This window comes from Bos taurus, chromosome 6 (assembly GCF_002263795.3).
Source record: "Bos taurus isolate L1 Dominette 01449 registration number 42190680 breed Hereford chromosome 6, ARS-UCD2.0, whole genome shotgun sequence".
NCBI classification, from domain to species: domain Eukaryota; kingdom Metazoa; phylum Chordata; class Mammalia; order Artiodactyla; family Bovidae; genus Bos; species Bos taurus.
In genome coordinates this window covers 114,223,251-114,241,830 of record NC_037333.1, presented here as the reverse complement: position 1 = coordinate 114,241,830, position 18,580 = coordinate 114,223,251, and the positions used below count along the sequence as shown (strand labels likewise).

The 18,580-nt window shown below is 47.4% G+C and overlaps 1 protein-coding gene across 4 annotated transcripts in view; it reads left to right on the top strand.

Moving 5' to 3' along the window:
• AFAP1 (actin filament associated protein 1) overlaps positions 1-18,580 on the top strand; it is a 149,670-nt gene that overhangs the window by 41,986 nt on the left and 89,104 nt on the right. For 2 of the 4 annotated variants that reach the window (XM_059887569.1, XM_059887568.1), the window contains exons 2-4: positions 319-479; positions 10,956-11,084; positions 15,739-15,836. In XM_059887569.1, coding sequence (XP_059743552.1) covers positions 10,958-11,084; positions 15,739-15,836 — 225 coding nt within the window. In that variant the 5' untranslated portion in view covers positions 319-479; positions 10,956-10,957. The remainder of the gene's footprint in view (positions 1-318; positions 480-10,955; positions 11,085-15,738; positions 15,837-18,580) is intronic. The other 2 variants (NM_001206044.2, XM_024993299.2) reach the window with 1 other exon arrangement.

Genomic DNA, 18,580 nt, shown 5'->3' with positions numbered 1-18,580 from the left:
GTTAGAAAGCAGAGGACCCCAGAGAGCAGGGATTAGGAGCAAGAAACGCTGACCTAAAATTCTCCGTGGAAGCTTTCTTCATAGTACCCACCATCATTTCTGGCTGTTTTTATTTATTTGCATACTGTTTTTCTTTCCAACGTGAATGTTAAGATTGTGTTTGTTTTGCTTATCATTGCATGCTCTATAATTAGGTCCTCAGGTATTTTTGCGAGTTGTTTTAGTAAATATTTTTTAAAAATCTTATAATAAGTAGAGCACTTTTTATAATCTTTTAATTGTAAGTAATGATTTGCGTTTTTCTCATCTACCCTTTAGCTGTCTCTTCGTGTTTTCTTGGTTGAGAACACCCCTTCCTGCCCCAGCCTCTCCCTGTGCCTTTTCATCTTCAGTGCCGCTGCCAGAACGGACTGCCTTTCCAAAGATGGAGCTCGATCGATGGCACTTTTCCTGACAACTCGGGACTCTCGTGAGCCCAGGTGTTTATGTGCTGCTCTAGATTGCGATTCTTGAATGTCAGAGACTTGCCTTTGAAGACATCGACTGTAGTGTCTTAATCAAGGTCACATTTAACAACTTATTACTGAATTAAATTGAACTGATGTAAGTGGAATGAAAATATGCGCTCTTGATACCATGTTTAAAACTCTTCTCAGCAACCAGCTTGATTTTTGTCAAGTCTCATATCAACTTAGGAATCAGGCTCACGAATCAGGAAATCTGGTTCCTACGATGTCGTCAGGGTACACACATTAACATGATTAATAAAAAAACAAATCTAGGGTTTGTCTTTTGCTTTCTTCAAAACAGCAGGATATTTTTGTTAGGGCTTTCATAATCCATCCCTGTATTAATCTGACCCTTAAGAATCACGATAATTTCTGGAAAGAATGTAACCTGTGGATTTTTATACTGATTCCTTAGGGGGCTTCTTGCCAGCTGTGTATAATCCAGAAGGGAAGAGTCTTAGGACTCAGAACATACATACACGCACCTCCTCCTTTAAAGACACAGACTTTGCTCTGGGATATTGATAAATCTTTTAAAGATTCAGAATCCGTGCTGAAACCAAGCCCTTGTTGCCCTGAGTCCAGTTCAGACACTGTGATAAGTAGAGTAGGGGCCTTATTTATTGACTTTCTCTTTGCAGACTCAGATTAAACTAGTACCCTCGATTGGATGTCCCTGAACTCAGAGGCCTTCCTTTATTCACAGCAGCTTCTGGATTCTCCACTGTGGTCTTGCCAAGCAGCCCAGGACTGTTATTATCCCCACGTTCTAGACGAGGGCACCGGGAGTCACAGAGGCTTAGCGGTCTGTGCTCAGAGTCACCCGGTTACTCAAACAGCGGTCAGCTAGAGTTTGAGGGAATTTTAGACGTGGTCTGGCCGGGGGAAATTTTCCAGCCAGACAACATCTAAAGTGGTGCTGCTTTTCTGAGATTTCTCAGCTCAACCTTTGGGCAGCCCATTTAGATTATCTGCAGAGGCTGTGGAAATATTTGGAAGAGTCTGCATGAAGAGTCTCAACTACAGCCCTATAAGGGAAAATATGCAAGTGCTTTGCTGAGCGCTGGCCCCTGGGCTTCGGTGCCACCCATTCTGTCCCACCGAGGCTCCCCGCGTGTTCTCCTGTGGTGTCAGTGCAGCCTCAGCAGAGCAGACCCTGACTAGGAGATGACCAGACTGCCTGAGAAGACAAGCTTGCCAGAATCGTTCCCGCCCTGCTTTCCGTGTGCTTGTTCTAAGACTCTCCATAGGCGGTGTAGTCACTGACTATGAGAAGGCAATCCATGGTATTTTTCCCTGCAACTGTCTCTTCAAATCTTAGGAATTTTGTCTGTTATGGAGATCTGGAAATGAGCAAGTGAATTAATCCACCAAACACATATTGAGGGTCGTGCATTGTTCTAGCTCCCATGTCAGGCATGTGCTCAGCATTCTAGGTACAGAAAGAGGTCACACACGGTCCCTGACTTCAGCCTGCCTTGTGTCGGGTGAAGAGACGGATTAACTGTGGTTACAGCATAAGGTGGGAAGTGCTCGCAGTGCAAGTGGGTTGGGGTCTCCAAGGGCAGATAGGTAAGAGGTGGCTGGTAAAAGGGGTGTGTAGGGGGAGGAGACAGAAACACCCAGGGTTCAGGCGCAGCGCAGCAGTGTGAGCCGAGGTCCAGGGCAAAAGCAAGCCTGGTTTATGTGGGAAGTGAGTCATTCAGAAGAGCTGAGGGTAGGGGTTGGGGAAAACCAACTCTGGAAAAATAAGCAGGGGCTAGTTCAGATTCTGCTACAAGGTCAGGAGAAGTCATTGAAAAGAAGAATGTAGTGGGGCATTTTCCGAGGTGTCTCCGGTGTTGCCCACTAGTCCTTAGAGAGAGGGGTGAGGTGGGCCTTTGTGAAACCAGTGCTCCAGGGTCCCGACTGTGGACCCAGCCCCCGGAGACAGTCTCTGTGAAGGGCAGGTGCGTGGCTGCCCAGGCATTCTCAGCCACGCCCCCCGCCCCCCTCAGGAGTTTATGGGATGCGCTGTCTGTATGAGTTCTGTGCAGGGCGGGTGGAGGAGATGAGGTCCCTAATTTGGTCCTTACCCTGGAGGCTCAGACTTTTATCTTTTTACAGGCTCATCAGTTGGTCTTTTCTTCTACATCTGATTTTGAGTCATAGTTAGAAAAATTTTTCCCACACCAAGGTTATAAAGGAATTTGCTTGCTATTTTTTTTCTGGGACTTGAATGATTTCATTTTTCATAGTTAGATTCTAAAGTATCTTTAGCCTTTTTTCTTATGTCTGATGTAAGTATTTAATTTTATCTTTTTTTTATCCCTCCAAATGGTTACTAGTTGTCCTGACACCAATTTTTAAGAGGTCCATCTTTCCCCACTGATTTGAGATACTGTCTTTATCACAGGCTGTATGTCTATATAGCCTATGATACATAGGCTATCCTATGGGTCTCTTCCTGGACCTTCTGTTCCATACTATGGATCTTATTGGGAATTTGTGTATCAGTATAACACCATTTAAATGATAGAACTTTTCTGTTATGCTTTAGTAGAGGATATGGCTGGCCCCCTTCATTGTCTTAGACATCTCTTATTTTTGCCTATACGTCTTAGACTCGATTTGTCTAGTTTGAGACACAAAACAAAAGAACATTTGTTACATGTGTATTGGGCTTGCATTAAATTTACCTGATAACTTGGAACGAACTGACATCTTCCTGATGTTAAGTTTTCTGCCCAAAGGCTAGGGGCGCTTTCTGTTTGCTCAGGTTACTCCTTTGTCTTTCAGACGAGCTTTGAAATTTTCCTTATGTCAGCTTTACATAAGGTAAATTAAGTATCTTATGTTTTAAGTCACCTTTTAAAATGGAATTTTCTCTTCTATTTATATCTTATTGTTTGGTATAAAATATTAGTGTTGGTCACTCAGTCGTGTCCGACCCTTTGCAACCCCATGGACTGTAGCCTGCCGGGCTCCTCTGTCCATGGGGATTCTCCAGGCAAGAATGCTGGAGTGGATTGCCATTCCCTTCTCCAGAGGATCTTCCTGATCTAGAGATTGAACCCGGTCTCCTGCGTTGCAGGCGGAATGCTACGCAAAAGCAACAGTTTTGAATATCCTACTTGATTAACATTTTTCGGTCACAGTTTTGCCTTTTATTGTGGATTCTTTCCTGTTCTCTAGGCATGCTTTCGTATCAGCTGTGCACAGAGACAATTTTATTCTTTTCCATTCTTAAGTTTCTGATTCCATTGACTAATATTCCAACGCAGTGTTAAAAGCGGTAGAAGAAATGGGCTTCCCTGACTTGTTTGTGACCTTACTGGGAATGCCCGGAGTGTCTCCTCATTAAGGAAGATGTAATTTTTGTTGTGTGTTGATGTCTTAGTCTGTTTGGGCTGCTGGAACAAAATAGCGCACACAGGGTGGCTTACAGACAACAGAAATGAGTTTCTCGTGGATCTGGAGGCTGGATGGCCAAGGTCAGGGTGCCTGCCTGGTCGGAGCCTGATGAAGGGCCTCATCTGGGTTGCAAATGGCTGACTTTTCACTGTGACCTCACATGGTACAAGGGGCCAAGAGCGCTTTCTTGAGTCTCTTTTGTAAGGTCACTCATCCTGTTTGTGGGGGCTCCAGCCACAGGACCCGATCACCTCCCAAAGGCCCTGCCTCCTAATACCACCGCACTGGGGGTTAGGTTTCAGCAGAATCGGAAAGCATTCGGCCTATGACAGTTACTGCGTATGTTTTATCAAACTAAGGGAGTGTGTATCAGTTCCCATTTTATTGGCTTAAGTCAGGAATGGGTGTTGAGTTTTCTTGAAGGCGTTGTCATCCTCTGTGGGGAGAATCATCTGATCTTCTCATTAGCTCTGTTAGTATGTGAGTGATATCAGTAGCTCTTCTAATGTGGAGCCATCCTCGCATTCCTGGAACGGATTTCTTCTGTCATGTGTGCTATTAAGGTGTTGTGTTGGTTTCTGTTTGCTAACATTTTATTTAGGAGTTTTGCATTGATATTTATAAGTAAGGTTGGCTTTTAGTTTTCTTTTTGGTGTTATCTGCATCAGGGTTAGGCATCGTTTTTATACCTGGTCCTAAAGAAAGAAAGGGTTTGAAAATTGTTTATCTCTTTCCATCCTTTGGAAAAATGTATGTAGTAATCTTGATGGTTAAGCTTTGGTACAATTCCCCTGTAAAACTATCTGGGTCTTGTGCTTTTTTGTGAGGCTAGTTCTTTGTTAACTTTCTTTGCTTCCTCTATGGAAATTGGCCTGCATAAGGTTTCTGTAACGATTTGGTAAATTTTGTTCTTTTCTGTGAAATTGTCTATTTCACTTAGTTTCAGATCTGTTTGCATATGTACATAGTAGTCTTTCGAGACTTTTCTTCCACCATGTGTAGGTATTTAAGGATTTCCTAGTTTTAGAAGATAACAAAGTTGTGGGTTGTGTCCCCTTGAAGTGTTCATGGATCCAAAGGCTTAAAGTGAAGTTCTAATAACGCGAGCGTATGCTATAATAACAGTAACAGTTACCATTTGTGAAATGCCTGCCTCTGTGTGGGTATCAGTTCATTTCATCCTCATTACAATCCTGGGATACATAATAATCATCTCATTTTAAGGATGACATGATTTGGGGGAGTTACCCACTTTTCAAAAACAGAAATAGACTCACAGACATAGAAAACAAACTTATGGTTACCACAGGGGAAAGGGAGGGAGGAAGGATAAGTTAGTAGTTTGGGATTAAAATGTGCACACTACGATACATAAAATAGGTAACTAATAAGGGCCTGCCGTGTAGCACAGGGAACTATATTCAATATCTTATAATGAACCATAATGGAAAGTAATCCAAGAAAGGACTCACGTACATATATGACGGAATCAGTCTGCTGAGGCTAACAGCATTGTGAATCAACATTTCAATAACATCTTTTTCTTTTATTTCATGGCCATCGCTGCTCAGCAGGCCAGGGTTGTCTCAGAAGGTCATCAAGGCGTGATTATCGTGAAATAGTCGGAGCAGGGCCTTTGGAGTCAGAGCTGCGTTCAGACCTGTCCTGCTCCATTCCAGCTGTGTGGCTGTTAGCATATTGTTACCTGGAGGAGGGGCTCAGACACTTATTTGCTTCATAACCTTAGGCCACCTCTGAGCCTCAGTTTCTTCACCTATAAAATGGTGTGAGACCAGTTTGCACCTCCTGGGACTGTTGGGAGCCTGCATGAAGTCATGCATGTAAAGGGGCTAGAACAGTGTCCCGTGCCTGTGACTGCCATGTCGGGGAACAAGTGGGCCCTGGCCTCTGGTCCCCCTGTCTGTGGGGCCGAGTGAGTCTTCACAGCATTATTGTGAGAATTAAAGTGTCCCATGTAGATGCCGAGAAGAATGCCTTTCATCGACAGGTTCTCAGAAAGCGCTCCTTCCCCTACTTTGTCTGTCACTCGCCCATCAAGAATTCTTGTGTGGTTTCTTCATGGCCTGTGCTGCTAGGCAGCTGTAAGGTGCTGGGAGATAAGCAGAGCATAAAGCTTGCTCCTAACCAGCTGACTGGCTATTTTGAGGAAAAAACAAATCTTAAGGTCAGTCAGCGCCTGGTTATCGGCACCACTGGTAAGAGAGGAAAGAATTTAGTGACTTGGGAGGGTTGAGTTGGGAGGAGCTTACTGGGGATGTTGAATTAGAGAAGGCTAGGGGAGAGGGGTTTGAAGGGCCTGTTAAGGGTACATGTGGTTTGTTCAGTCTGTGGGAGATGCTAGATGTGTGGAACTTTTCTCATGGTTTCGGGTCTCTGATCTGGGAATGTTTTGCCTTCTGAGGTGCAAAAAAGAGCTTTGCTTTGAGAATCTTTTGGATGCAGTTTCAGGTGAAAAGAAAACCACACAGTAGCTTAGTAAACAATGAAATGAAAATTTATGAGAAGGACGCAGGTATCTCAGGCAATGTGAGTCTATTTCTGTTTTTGAAAAGTGGGTAACTCCCCCAAATTATGTCATCCTTAAAATGAGATGATTATTATGTATCCCAGGATTGTAATGAGGATGAAATGAACTGATACCCACACAGAGGCAGTTCCCTGTGAGCAGCCCAGGCTCACAGGGAACTGAAAAATTCCAGGACGGTCTCAGGAATCCATTCTGCACCCTGTCTGCCTGGCGCATCCTCTCTCTTGCCTCTGAATGTCTGCACGTCCTCTTCAGGGTGTAACTTCATTCTTTCTTCCTCTGTTAATGACTTTCACACTCCGGCATGTATGTGCCTAAGCATGGCAGCTCCGTAGCTCCTGAGTTCACACGTCTTCAGTTCAAGAGATCGCAACTGGCTAAGAGTTCCTAGTCCCAGGCGAGATGTACAGAGGGAAGACTGACCAGCTTGAGCTAGGGTGGTCCAGCTATTATGACCTGGGAGCGGGGTTGGGGGCTGGTCTGCTGGGCCCGGTGGTATAGATGCTGTTCAGAGTCCAGCTTGTAGTTGAGGGTGCTGTTGTCTGCAGGGCACGGACTGGGCAGGATCCCAGTGGTGATTCCAGGAAAGCCCCGGCCCTGCAGTGGATCCCCGAGGGGAGCTCTGTGAAAGCAGCACAGGGAGATGGGTTAGGGCGGGTGCTGTCTTTAGTCCTCCAGATATTCTGATGCTGCTAGGTGAAACCCCAGGGAAGAATTGCAGGATGAATATGATTGGGCAAATGCGAGAGGCATTTTTGATAAAGGAGTATACAGATGGTGATGAAGAGTGGGTACTGCCAGCGTAACATAGATCCATAAACATTTTTAACATTTTTTGCTTATAGCTATTGGCAGCCCTTGAATTTCTGGGCAAGGTTGATTTTGTTTCTATTGTGGTAAAATAAACAGATACTTTGCCTACCTAATGTGAAGAGCTGACTCAATGGAAAAGACCCTGATGCTGGGAAAGATTGAGGGCAGGAGGAGAAGGGGACGACAGAGGATGAGATGGTTGGATGGCATCTCCTACTCACTGGACATGGGTTTGAGCAAGCTCCAGGAGACAGTGGAGGACAGGGAAGCCTGGCGTGCTGCAGTCCATCGGGTCGCAAAGAGCTGGACACGACTTAGTGACTGAACAGCACATGTAACATCCATTTTCCCATTTTAAGCCTTTTTGAGTATATAATTCAGTGTCATTATAGGCGTTCACAAGTGTGTGACCGTGAGTGCCATCCGGCTCCAGAACTTTCATCCTGCCCACCTGCAGCTCTGTCCCCATCAACACTGACTCTCCGTCCCCTCCCCCAGCACGTGGTACCCACTATCTTCCTTTCTCTTTGAGTTCTGGGCTTCCCTGCTGGCTCAGTGGTAAAGAATCCGCCTACAACGCAGGAGACGCAGGTTCGATCCCTGGGTAGGGAAGATCCCCTGGAGGAGGGCATGGCAACCCACTTCAGTATTCTTTCCTGGGAAATCCCATGGACAGAGGAGCCTGGCGGATCACAGTCCATGGGGTCACAAAAAAGTCGGACATGACTTAGCAACTAAACACCAACAGCTTGTTTGACAGCTGTTTGACAGCTCTGGGGACCTCGTATAAGTGGGATCATGCAGTACTCGTCCTTTCGTGACTGGCTTACCTCACTTGGCATAATGTCCTCAGAGTTCACCCATGGTGTAGCATGTGTCAGACTTTCCTTTCTTTTTCAGGCTGGATCATTTATCATTGTAAGAATGAACCACATTTTATTTTTCCACTCACCCATTGGTGGACATTGAGGTTGTTTCCACATATTTGGCTATTATGATTAATACTGGCAGCCCTTCATTTCTGAAGTATAGATGAGATTGTTTTCTACTTAGAATCATTAGGAAATTGTCTTCCTGATGAAAAAGACCTTAAAGACTGGCTTTTTCCGGCTTCTTCATTTCATGGAGGGGAAATCAGGAAAAGGGAACCACCGAGCACACACCTTGCCTACCCTGAACTCATTTGCCATTTCTCTGCCCACTTATCTAAAATGATGGGAACTTTGGCAGCTAAGAGTGGCCTCAGTTAAGATCCTTTTTTCTGGAGGGTGTTGTAGACTTCAGTAGATTTGGGAAGAATCCCATTGACCAGTGGTTCTTGAACTTTTTTGCTTAGGACTTTTTGGTTTCAAAATATGTGTTGAGAATCCCAAAGAGCTTTTTTTTTATTTGTGTGGTTATATCTGTGGCTATTTATCATACTAGAATTTAAGTCTGGAAGATTTTTGAGATATTAAAAGCAGAGACATTACTTTGCCAACAAAGGTTCATCTAGTCAAGGCTATGGTTTTTCCTGTGGTCATGTATGGATGTGAGAGTTGGACTGTGAAGAAGGCTGAGCACTGAAGAATTGATGCTTTTGAACTGTGGTGTTGAAGAAGACTCTTGAGAGTCCCTTGGACTGCAAGGAGATCCAACCAGTCCATTCTAAAGGAGATCAGCCCTGGGATTTCTTTGGAAGGAATGAAAGCTGAAACTCCAGTACTTTGGCCATCTCATGAGAAGAGTTGACTCATTGGAAAAGACTCTGATGCTGGGAGGGATTGGGGGCAAGAGGAGAAGGGGACGACAGAGGATGAGATGGCTGGATGGCATCACCGACTCGATGGACGTGAGTCTGAGTGAACTCCGGGAGTTGGTGATGGACAGGGAGGCCTGGCGTGCTGCGATTCATGGGGTCGCAAAGGGTCGGACACGACTGAGCGACTGATCTGATCTGATCTGATTAATATATTTATGCAAAGTAACTGCATTTACCAAAGTGATATAGTGTGTGGAAGAGTGGCATTGTTTATGTTTCTGCACGTATCTTCAGGGTCTGGCTTAATGGAAGAAAGCTGGATTCTTGTGTCTGCGTCTGCACTTTGTTTGTTATGAACCATTGTTTTGGTGGAAGTACATAAAGATAGTCTGGCCTCACACAGATATGTACTCGGAAAACTGCAGAATATTTTAGTACCTTTCCAGAAAACTGTGGATATTCTTTGACACTGCACTGAAACTCAGCGAGTGGTAGTTTCTTAATGGTTCGTGGCAATGTGGACTCTGACGCTGTATCAGAGAGCACTTGCTCTCAGTTATTGCTGTTCAGTTGCTAAGTCATGTCTGACTCCTTGCGACCCCATGGGCTGCAGCCCACCAGGCTTCCCTGTCCTTCACCATCTCCCGGAGTTTGCTCAGACTGATATCCATTGAGTCGGTGATTTCTCTGTTACATGAGGACATTTCAGCTTATTCTGCACCTTACTTGTGTCTTTACCCACACATGATTTTATGACATGATGGTTTCCTGAGTTGCGTAGATCTTCCGAATGTGGACACACTGCATTATACACCAGGAGATCACGTTCCTCGGTGTCATTCCTAATCTCACTGGAAAAGTCTCTGTTGGAAAGCCATCATGCTCCTGGTGGTGGATGCCTGTGTTTGAAATTCTTATTTTCACCTGGAAGCGCAAATTCTCTCATTTCTTCTTCGGTGCTGCATGAAGAGAGTGGCTCTGTGTACCTCACGGCTCAGACACTTGTCACGCATTCTTCCTGCTTCATCACACAGCATATTAAAAAGGTTTCCTCCAGGGCCGAGATCTAATAACAGCAGTGATCTTTACTGCTTCATCAAAGGGGCTCTTAAGTGAAAGCAGCATTCTGTAAATTTTATTTATTTTTACTGCTAGTGTGTAAGTGAAGAATATATTGGCCGAGAGTCCAGTTGGGTGTCACTGCTTTGATTTGCACTAAGATGCCGACAGCTTACCCTCCCTTTCATTTGCACCGTTAGTGCAGGAAATAGTGAATGATGACACAGTGTCGTGAAAATAGTTTGACCTCGCAGATGCCCTGAAAGAATGTTGGTGTCTCTCACAGGTTCACATCATGGGGTGAAGCTCGCTGACGTCAGCCCTGCAGTCCAGTCCTGTGGGAGTCAGAGGGAGAATCTGCTTTAACCCTAGAAATGAAAGGCGTGACGGAAGTCAGGACTTGAGCTGCCATCGCGGTCCTCCCCGGGACCCTTGTTGTAACTGTAAATGCGCTCAGTCTTCCTGGGGAGGGAGCCAGCCCTGCAGAAGCACAGGGTTGGATGTTGAGTTTCTGAAACCACGTCCTAGTGGTTGTCTGAAAGCTATATGGCATTTTAAACTCCCGTCTATCCTCCTGGACACTGAAATTTAATATCATGCAGTTACCACCAAATGATGGTGTCAGGCTCTCGAGTCATGACTCCATCTGTCGGCACTGCGGCTTTGGAGCCCTCCCAGCCGAATACCGTCGCCTCCGAGCAGGGAGCGACCGAGGAGCAGTCGGTCTAGAAGATGATGCATGCATCTCTGAGATGACCTGTGTTTGTGTTGGAAAACCAGAGTCATCCATCGAGCTAAACACAGAGTGCTTTGAGTAAAAGCCTGCACTCATTCTGACATTTGCAAATCGATGGGTCTCACGGTACCCTTCTCTCCTCTCCTTCATTTTCAGCAATGGAAGAGTTAATAGTTGAACTTCGTCTCTTTCTTGAACTCCTGGACCACGAGTATCTCACCTCAACTGTCAGGGAGAAAAAGGCAGTCATCACAGACATCCTGCTGAGGATACAGTCGTCCAGAGGTATGTCCCTCTCAGACTTCTGGTCTGTCTTCTTCCAGTCTCTTTTGGCCTCAAGTGCTAAGTCGCTTCAGTCATGACCGACTCTTCTGTGACCGCATGGACTGTTACCCCCCAGGCTCCTCTGTCTGTGAGGTTTCCCAGGCAAAGATACTGGAGTGGGTTGTCACTTACTTCTCCAGGGGATCTTCCCAACCCAGGGATCAAACCTTGTCTCTTATGTCTCCTACATTGACAGGCGGGTTCTTTACCACTAGTAACACCTTTTTGCCTCTAAGCCATCCTTAATTCTCATCTTTCTAGAACACATTCATGAATGAATTTTTTTACTCCTCAGGTTGTCATTGAAGGCCTTACTATGTGCCAGGGACTGTGTGAGTCCTGGGTTTGGAAAGATAAAGCCTTTAAGGAGTTAATGGGATAATGGGTTCATTGTTGGAGTCCCTAAAATCACCCAACATTAGGAGGTTTGCTAGGACTCAGCATGGAGTTGTATTTTCTCATGGCTGGGATTCATCACAGAGGTTGTAAGGACACCCAGACAGGCTATAAGGGAAAAAGACTCCTGCCAAGTCTGGAGGGTTCCACGCACGGGCTTCCTCGTGCTCCTCCTCTCGCGAGGCTCACACAGATCGCACTGTCTCCTCAGCGACAAAAATGTAGCTGCCCATGTGCCATGCTTCTATTCCGGGAAGCTCACTGGAGACTCAGCGCCCAAGGACTTTCCTGGGGGCTGGCCACATAGGCACCCTCTGCCTGGCACATACCTAAATCTCAGACTAACAGGAGAGGAGGTTTGTTGGTCAGGGTTCCCTGGAGGAACAGAATGCACGGAGCTACCAAGGGAGATGGAAAGATCTGGGATAGGGATTGGCTCATGTGGCCTCAGAGGCTGAGCAGTGACACGACCTGCCCTCTGCAGGCCTGAGGCCCGAGAAAGCCGGTGGTGTAATTACCAGACTGTAATTCAGTCCGAGTCGGAAGGTCCGAGAAGGGGCGGTGGGGGCGGGAGGGTTGCTGCCGGTGTGCGTCCTGATCAGAGCAGCAGGAGCACCAGTGTCTGAAGGCAGGAGAAGACGGATGACTTGACTCCAGCCCAGAGGGTGTGTCCACCCTTCCTCCCCTTTTCTGTTGTGTTCAGATTCTCAGCACACTGGAGGACGTCCACTCACACGGGGAGGACCATCCTCTTTGTTCAGTTCTCCAAGTCAAATGCTCATCTCTCCCAGAAACATTCTCACAGAAGCACCCAGAGATAACGTTCTGCCAGCTCTCTGAGCATCCCTGAGCCCAGTCAGGTTGGCACACAAAATGAGCCATCGCAGCAGGTGTTTGGCATTGATCGTGTTGTTTGCTCAAACAGTCTAGGAACCAACGTTAGACCAACCTCATCAATTAAGCAGTGTTGGAAACGCTTCTGAAATTCACATTCCCCAATGCCAGCCAAGGGCACAGCCTTGCCCGCAGGCCCTGGTAAAGACAGCATGCTCAGGCCTGTTGTGTCCCCACTTTGGTGCGCGGTGGGTAAGACAGAGTAGTGGGGACAGAGCATCTGTGTTAGGAGAGCACCCGAGAGGCGGATGCCCCCAGACCCGCTTAGTGAGAGAGAGTGAGTGGGGTAGGGGCTGGGGGCAGTTCCTGGGGGATACGGGGTTAGAATCTTGAAGGCAGGAGACACCTGGATGAGATGTGGAGGTTTACTGTAAACAGCTTCACTGAGATATAATTCCCATGCCATGCACTCCAGCCATCTAAATGTGCAGTTCTTTGCTTTTTAGTGTGCAAAGCCATGATTTGACAAAGTTAGATTGGCATTCCAGAAAGTTCTGCTGGTCAGTCTTGGCGGTGGGCTCAAGGATCTGGTAACAGGTGGAATGAGAGCTGCCTGAGTCCCTGAGACAGAAGTGCAGGATGAGCACGGTGTTTTGGGGTCAGTCAGATTGAAAGGGCCAGTAGGATGGAGAGAGAGCTCCATGTGCTCATTTGTGCCTGACTCTTTGCGACGCCATGGACTGTATAACCCTCCAGGCTCCTCTGGCCATGGGCTTTTCCAGGCAAGAACACTGGAGTGGATTGCCATTCCCTCCTGCAGGGGATCTTCCTGATGCAGGGATCCTGCATTTGCAGGTGGATTCTTTGCCACTGAGCCACTGTCTCTGAGACAGAGACAAAAATAGGGCTGAAAGCCTGCTTTTAAGCGATGCTGCTGCTTCCCTGTCTGAGCCCTTTCTCTACCTATGATTGCCCATGGATGAACCCCAGGCCCCTCAGGCTGCCTACAAGGCCCTTTATGACATGTGGTGCTCCTGGGTCGGGAAGATCCGCTGGAGAAGAGATAGGCTACCCACTCCAGTGTTCTTGGGCTTCCCCTGTGGCTCGGCTGGTTAAGAATCTGCCTGCTATGCGGGAGACCTGGGTTCGATCCCTGGGTTGGGAAGATCCTCTGGAGAAGGGAAAGGCTACCCACTCCAGTATTCTGGGCTGGAGAATTCCATGGACTATATAGTCTATGGGGTCGCAGAGAGTCGGACACGACTAGTCACTTTCACACTTACCAAAATCCCAGACTTGCAGGAAAGCAGGTTTGTTAATCAGAGGTCCTCAGAGAAACAGAATCAGTGGGACTGAGCTGAGAGAGACTGCTGTGAAGTCATGTGGGCTTTGCTCTCTGTCTCTGCGCATCACCCAGGCTGTGACCTTGAACAAGTTACTCAACGTGTCAATGCCCGGTCTCCACCCCTGTGGAAAAAAGGGGTAGCAGCATCTACCTCAGAGGGATGTTGTGCGGATTGACAAGATGATATAAAACTTCCAAAGATTGCCTGGCACGGCAGATATGAGTGACTGTTGACTGTTATCTCCTACTCTTGCTTTTGCTGGCAGAGGCAACATTTCTCGCAGCCTCATCTCTTCTGTGTACACCGTGGGTCGGTCACCTGAGACCACTGGTCTGAACCGGCCGCAGTTTGGGCCTCCTGCCTCTGGAGTTGCTGTCTGCTCCCCCTGGTTTCCCTTCCTCTCTTCCTCTGCTCAGTGGGTTCCAACACCCTTTCCCTCCCTGCTTTGTTCTGGATGTAGAATACCTTCCCCATACCTTCCAATTCACTGATTTTCTCTTCAGCTCTTTATTCTGCTTAAAACTCATGCACTGATTGTTTTGGCAGTAGAATTTCCATTCATCCTTTATCTTTCTTTTTTTCTTTTTTTGACTGTTTCCAGTCCTCTGCCAAGATTCTGGTCTTTGTTGTAGCTTCTGCAGGTCGGGGACTTTGTCTTTTCCCAGCCCGTGACATCGTGCTCAACCCCTTGTAGGTGATCACTGAGCAGTTTTTTCTAGGTCTAGGGAGTTGAGCCCTTGCGTGTAAAGTGCACTGGGCCCGAATTAGCGCCTTCCGGTTCCCTGCTCCCCACATCTCCTGAGAGTCGAGCATGCATATGTTTGTCTTCCCAACTTGAATACGCTGGCCTGAAGGTATGAGAGTGTGTCAGTCTTGTCAGCAGCGAGCAAGTCTGTTAACAGCATCCAGCCCAGGAGGGTGCTCAGTGCAGACTCACTGATTCCCAGGGAAGCGTCTGCCCCCTCGGTACGTGGGTGAGCACTAACCTGGGCAGGAGTTCAGGAGAGGCTGCTCTCCTTGAGAGACCGCCCGGCCTAGGGAAGGATGCCCACTTTGGTGCCAGCTCCATCGTTCTTCCTGTCCGTGCTCTACTTAGTGCTGCAACCTTTTTTTTTTTTGGTCCAGCTGTAGATCTTTCACCTGTAGAGTGAGGCAGAAGAATACTTACCTTGCAGGACTGTTGTAAAGGATTAGGGAAAGTAAATATTTGTGATGTGTTCAGTGTGGGGTCAAGGAGGTGGCAGCTGTTTACAGCTTGCTCCTCTTCCTCATCCAGTTTAGTTCAGTTCAGTTGCTCAGTTGTGTCCAACTCTTTGTGACCCCATGGACTGCAGCACACCACGCTTCCCTGTCCATCACCAACTCCCAGAGCTCGCTTAAACTCATGTCCATTGAGTCACTGATGCAATCCAACCATCTCATCCTCTGTCATCCCCTTCTTCCCCTGCCCTCAATCATTCCCAGCATTAGAGTCTTTTCAAATGAGTCAGTTATTCGAATCACGTGGCCAAAGTATTGGAGTTTCAGCTTCAGCATCAGTCCTTCCAATGAATATTCAGGACTGATCTCCTTTAGGATGGACTGGTTGGATCTCCTTGCAGTCCAGGGGATTCTCAAGAGTCTTCTCCAACACCATAGTTCAAAAGCATCAATTCTTCAGGGCTCAGCTTTCTTTATAGTCCAACTCTCTCATCCATATGGGCTTCCCTTATGGCTCAACTGGTAAAGAATCTGCCTGCAATGTGAGAGACCTGGATTGGGAAGATTCCCTAGAGAAGGGAACAGCTACCCACTCCAGTATCCTGGGCTGGAGAATTCCATGGACTATATAGTCCATGGGGTCACAAGGAGTTGGACACGACTGAGTGCCTTTCATTTTCTTTCACATCCATACATGACTACTGGGAAAACCACAGCTTTGACTAGACGGACTTTTGTTGGCAAAGTAATGTCTGTGCTTTTTAATGCTTTCTAGGTTGGTCATAGCTCGTCTTCCAAGGAGCAAGCCTTCCTCATCCTCATTTGTGCTTTTGGTGCAGGTTTTGAAGTGAAGGATCATGCCACGAAGCCAGAGACCCCTAGCAGCCTGCCGGCCCCTCCCCAGATGCCTTTGCCCGAGATCCCACAGCCGTGGCTGGTGAGTGCAAGACCCACCATTAACTTTGTCAGAGTCCACATGTACGCATTAATATATAGTATCTGTTTTCCTCTTTCCGACTTAGTCACAGACTCTGAGTTCATCCATATCTCTGCAAATGACCCAGTTTCATTCTTTTTTATGGCTGAGTAATATGCCATGGTATCTACATACCACCTCGGTATAGATAGTGTGGTTTATGAAGCAGAAATAGAGATGCAGTCTTGGAGAACAGGCGTATGGACACCAAGGGGGAAGAGCGGTGGGTGAACTGGGAGGTCGGAACTGACATGTGCAGTTCTCTGCTACGTCCCTACTTTATAAGTAGCGAACTGATGAGAGGCTGCTGCACAGCACAGGCAGCTCCGCTCAGTGCTCTGTGGGGACCTAAAGTGGGAAAGAAATCCAGGAAAAACAGCGGATAGAATCCCAAGGACGGGGGAGCCTGGTGGGCTGCCGTCTCGGGGGTCGCACAGAGTTGGACACGACTGAAGCAACTTAGCAGCAGCAGCTGATTCACTTTGCTGTACAGTGGAAACTAACAGCATTGTAAAGCAAGTGTACTTCAATAAAAAAAAAAAAAAAAAAAAAAAGTCCCACAATCAGGAGAATCACTGGACACCTGGGTTATTTTTGGTTCCAGGGCAGGTGATAAAAGCCTGATTCTGCAAGAAAAGAGGCCTTGGTTTGCTCAGGGCATGCCTATGAGTGTGTTTGGGGAGCTAGTAATGGTTAAGTGGGAGGCTGTAGGTGTGGCCTTCCCACAGGAGGCTGCTGGGCCTCTGAAAATTGCTGGAGCTACAGGTCCATGGAAATCTGTTCTTAAGTCAGATTAAAAAAAAAAATCAGATGATTATCAGCAAAATAATGGCAGTAGAGCCTAGTGACATGCCCGTCTCTCTGCGTTAGCTCTGAGTTTGAATATCCGTAGCCTAAGACTTCAATATTCACTGTTATGCTTCTTTCTGGGATTAAATATCCTTTTTTTTTTTTCCTCCAGAAGAAAAATATGTACATAGTCCAGGAATGTGTATTTTATTTGATTTTCTGCATTCAAAATTTGTTTTGGAATTCTCTGGCTATTTTTGTGATCTGGGGATATTCGTGTTTGCCATTTTTCATGCCCCACTCAGCTTTTTCTGCCTTTTGCTATTTTCTAATTTGCTTACTCAGGAAAATTAGGCTCTCATTCAAAATTAGAGCAGTGTCAGTTACCTAGCAACTCTTTTCCTAATGGTTGCTTTCTGTATGAATCATCTTATCATCTGTCCAGCCAGAGAAAAGCTGCAGGAAGACAGGGCCACAGCCTGTTTGTTTTGTCCCTGCCTGGGTCCCAGCACAGGGCCAGTGTCCTGTGGGCGCTCCGTGATGATCACTGGAGAGGGGATGGAAGGAGCTCGGCACTCACTGGGTCCCTACCACATGTCACAGGGCATGCTTATTCCTCTTCCACTTACAATTTCATTTAATCCATACAGCCTGACCTCAGAGAACCCTGCAACACCTCTGAACACGTGAACAGTGTGTGTATCCACTTTACAGAAAAGGAAATGTGGCTCCACTGGCAAAGGGACAGCCCAAGGTTAGGAGGAAAGGCAAAAGCAGATTTTTATAACCTATTCTTTTGATTTCAAATCCAGCCTTTTCTCAGTAATACTGTCAGTATTTGTGGAAGTGAGGCAGCAAAACCAACGTGAGTGCTCACCAGCATTCACAGACAGAGAAGGTTTGTCAGGAACCACGAGCCTGTTTCTGCATCGGGTGCTGAGGAGGCAGCAGGGTCCAGGGCGCAGACGGGAGTGTGGCTGCTTGCTTCCAGGTACCAGCTCTGACACTTGCTGTGTGGGTTCAGACTGTAGCTTTCATGTCTCTGTGTCTGAGAGGCCTCATTCCAAAACGAGTGTGCTAATAGCATCACCAACTCGATGGACATGAGTTTGAGCAAGCTCCGGGAGTTGGTGATGGACAGGGAAGGCTGCTGCGCTGCAGTCCGTGGGGCTGCAAAGAGTCGGACACAACTGAGTGGCTGAACTGAACTGAAGTGAATAGTACTTAGTGAGATTGTTGTGAAACTGAAAAGAGTTGGTGTGCCTCAAGTGCTTGGAATATCTGCCTTGCATCTGTTAAGCCCTGTGCAAGAGCCGGCTGTTACTGTGTAGGGCAGTGCTTCTTAAAATTCCAGGGAACTTGTTAAAGTGAGCATTCTGGGCTTCCTTGGTGGCTCAGTGGTGAAGAATCCACCTGCCCAGTGCAGGAGACATGGGTTCAATCCCTGGTCTGGGAAGATCCCACTTGCTGCAGAGCAACTAAGCCTGTGAGCCATGACTGCTGAGCCTGTGCTCTAGAGCCCGGGAGCCACGACTGCTGAGCCCATGCTCTGGAGCCCGGGAGTCACGACTGCTGAGCCTGCGCTCCAGAGCCTGGGAGCCACAGCTGCTGAGCCCGTGCTCTGGAGCCCGGGAGCCTCGACTGCCGAGCCTACGCTCTAGAGCCCGGGAGCCGCGACTACTGAGCCCGTGCTCTGGAGCCCGGGAGCCTCGACTGCCGAGCCCGTGCTCTAGAGCCCGGGAGCCGCGACTGCCGAGCCCATGCTCTGGAGCCGGGGAGCTGCAACTCTGAGCCTGTGCTCTGGAGCCTGAGAGCAACAACTGCTGAAGCCCGTGTGCCCTGAACTTGTGCTCCACAACGCGAGTATATTCCTGGTGGTTTTTCAGGGCATTTGTTACTCAGCAAGTAAGCCCGTC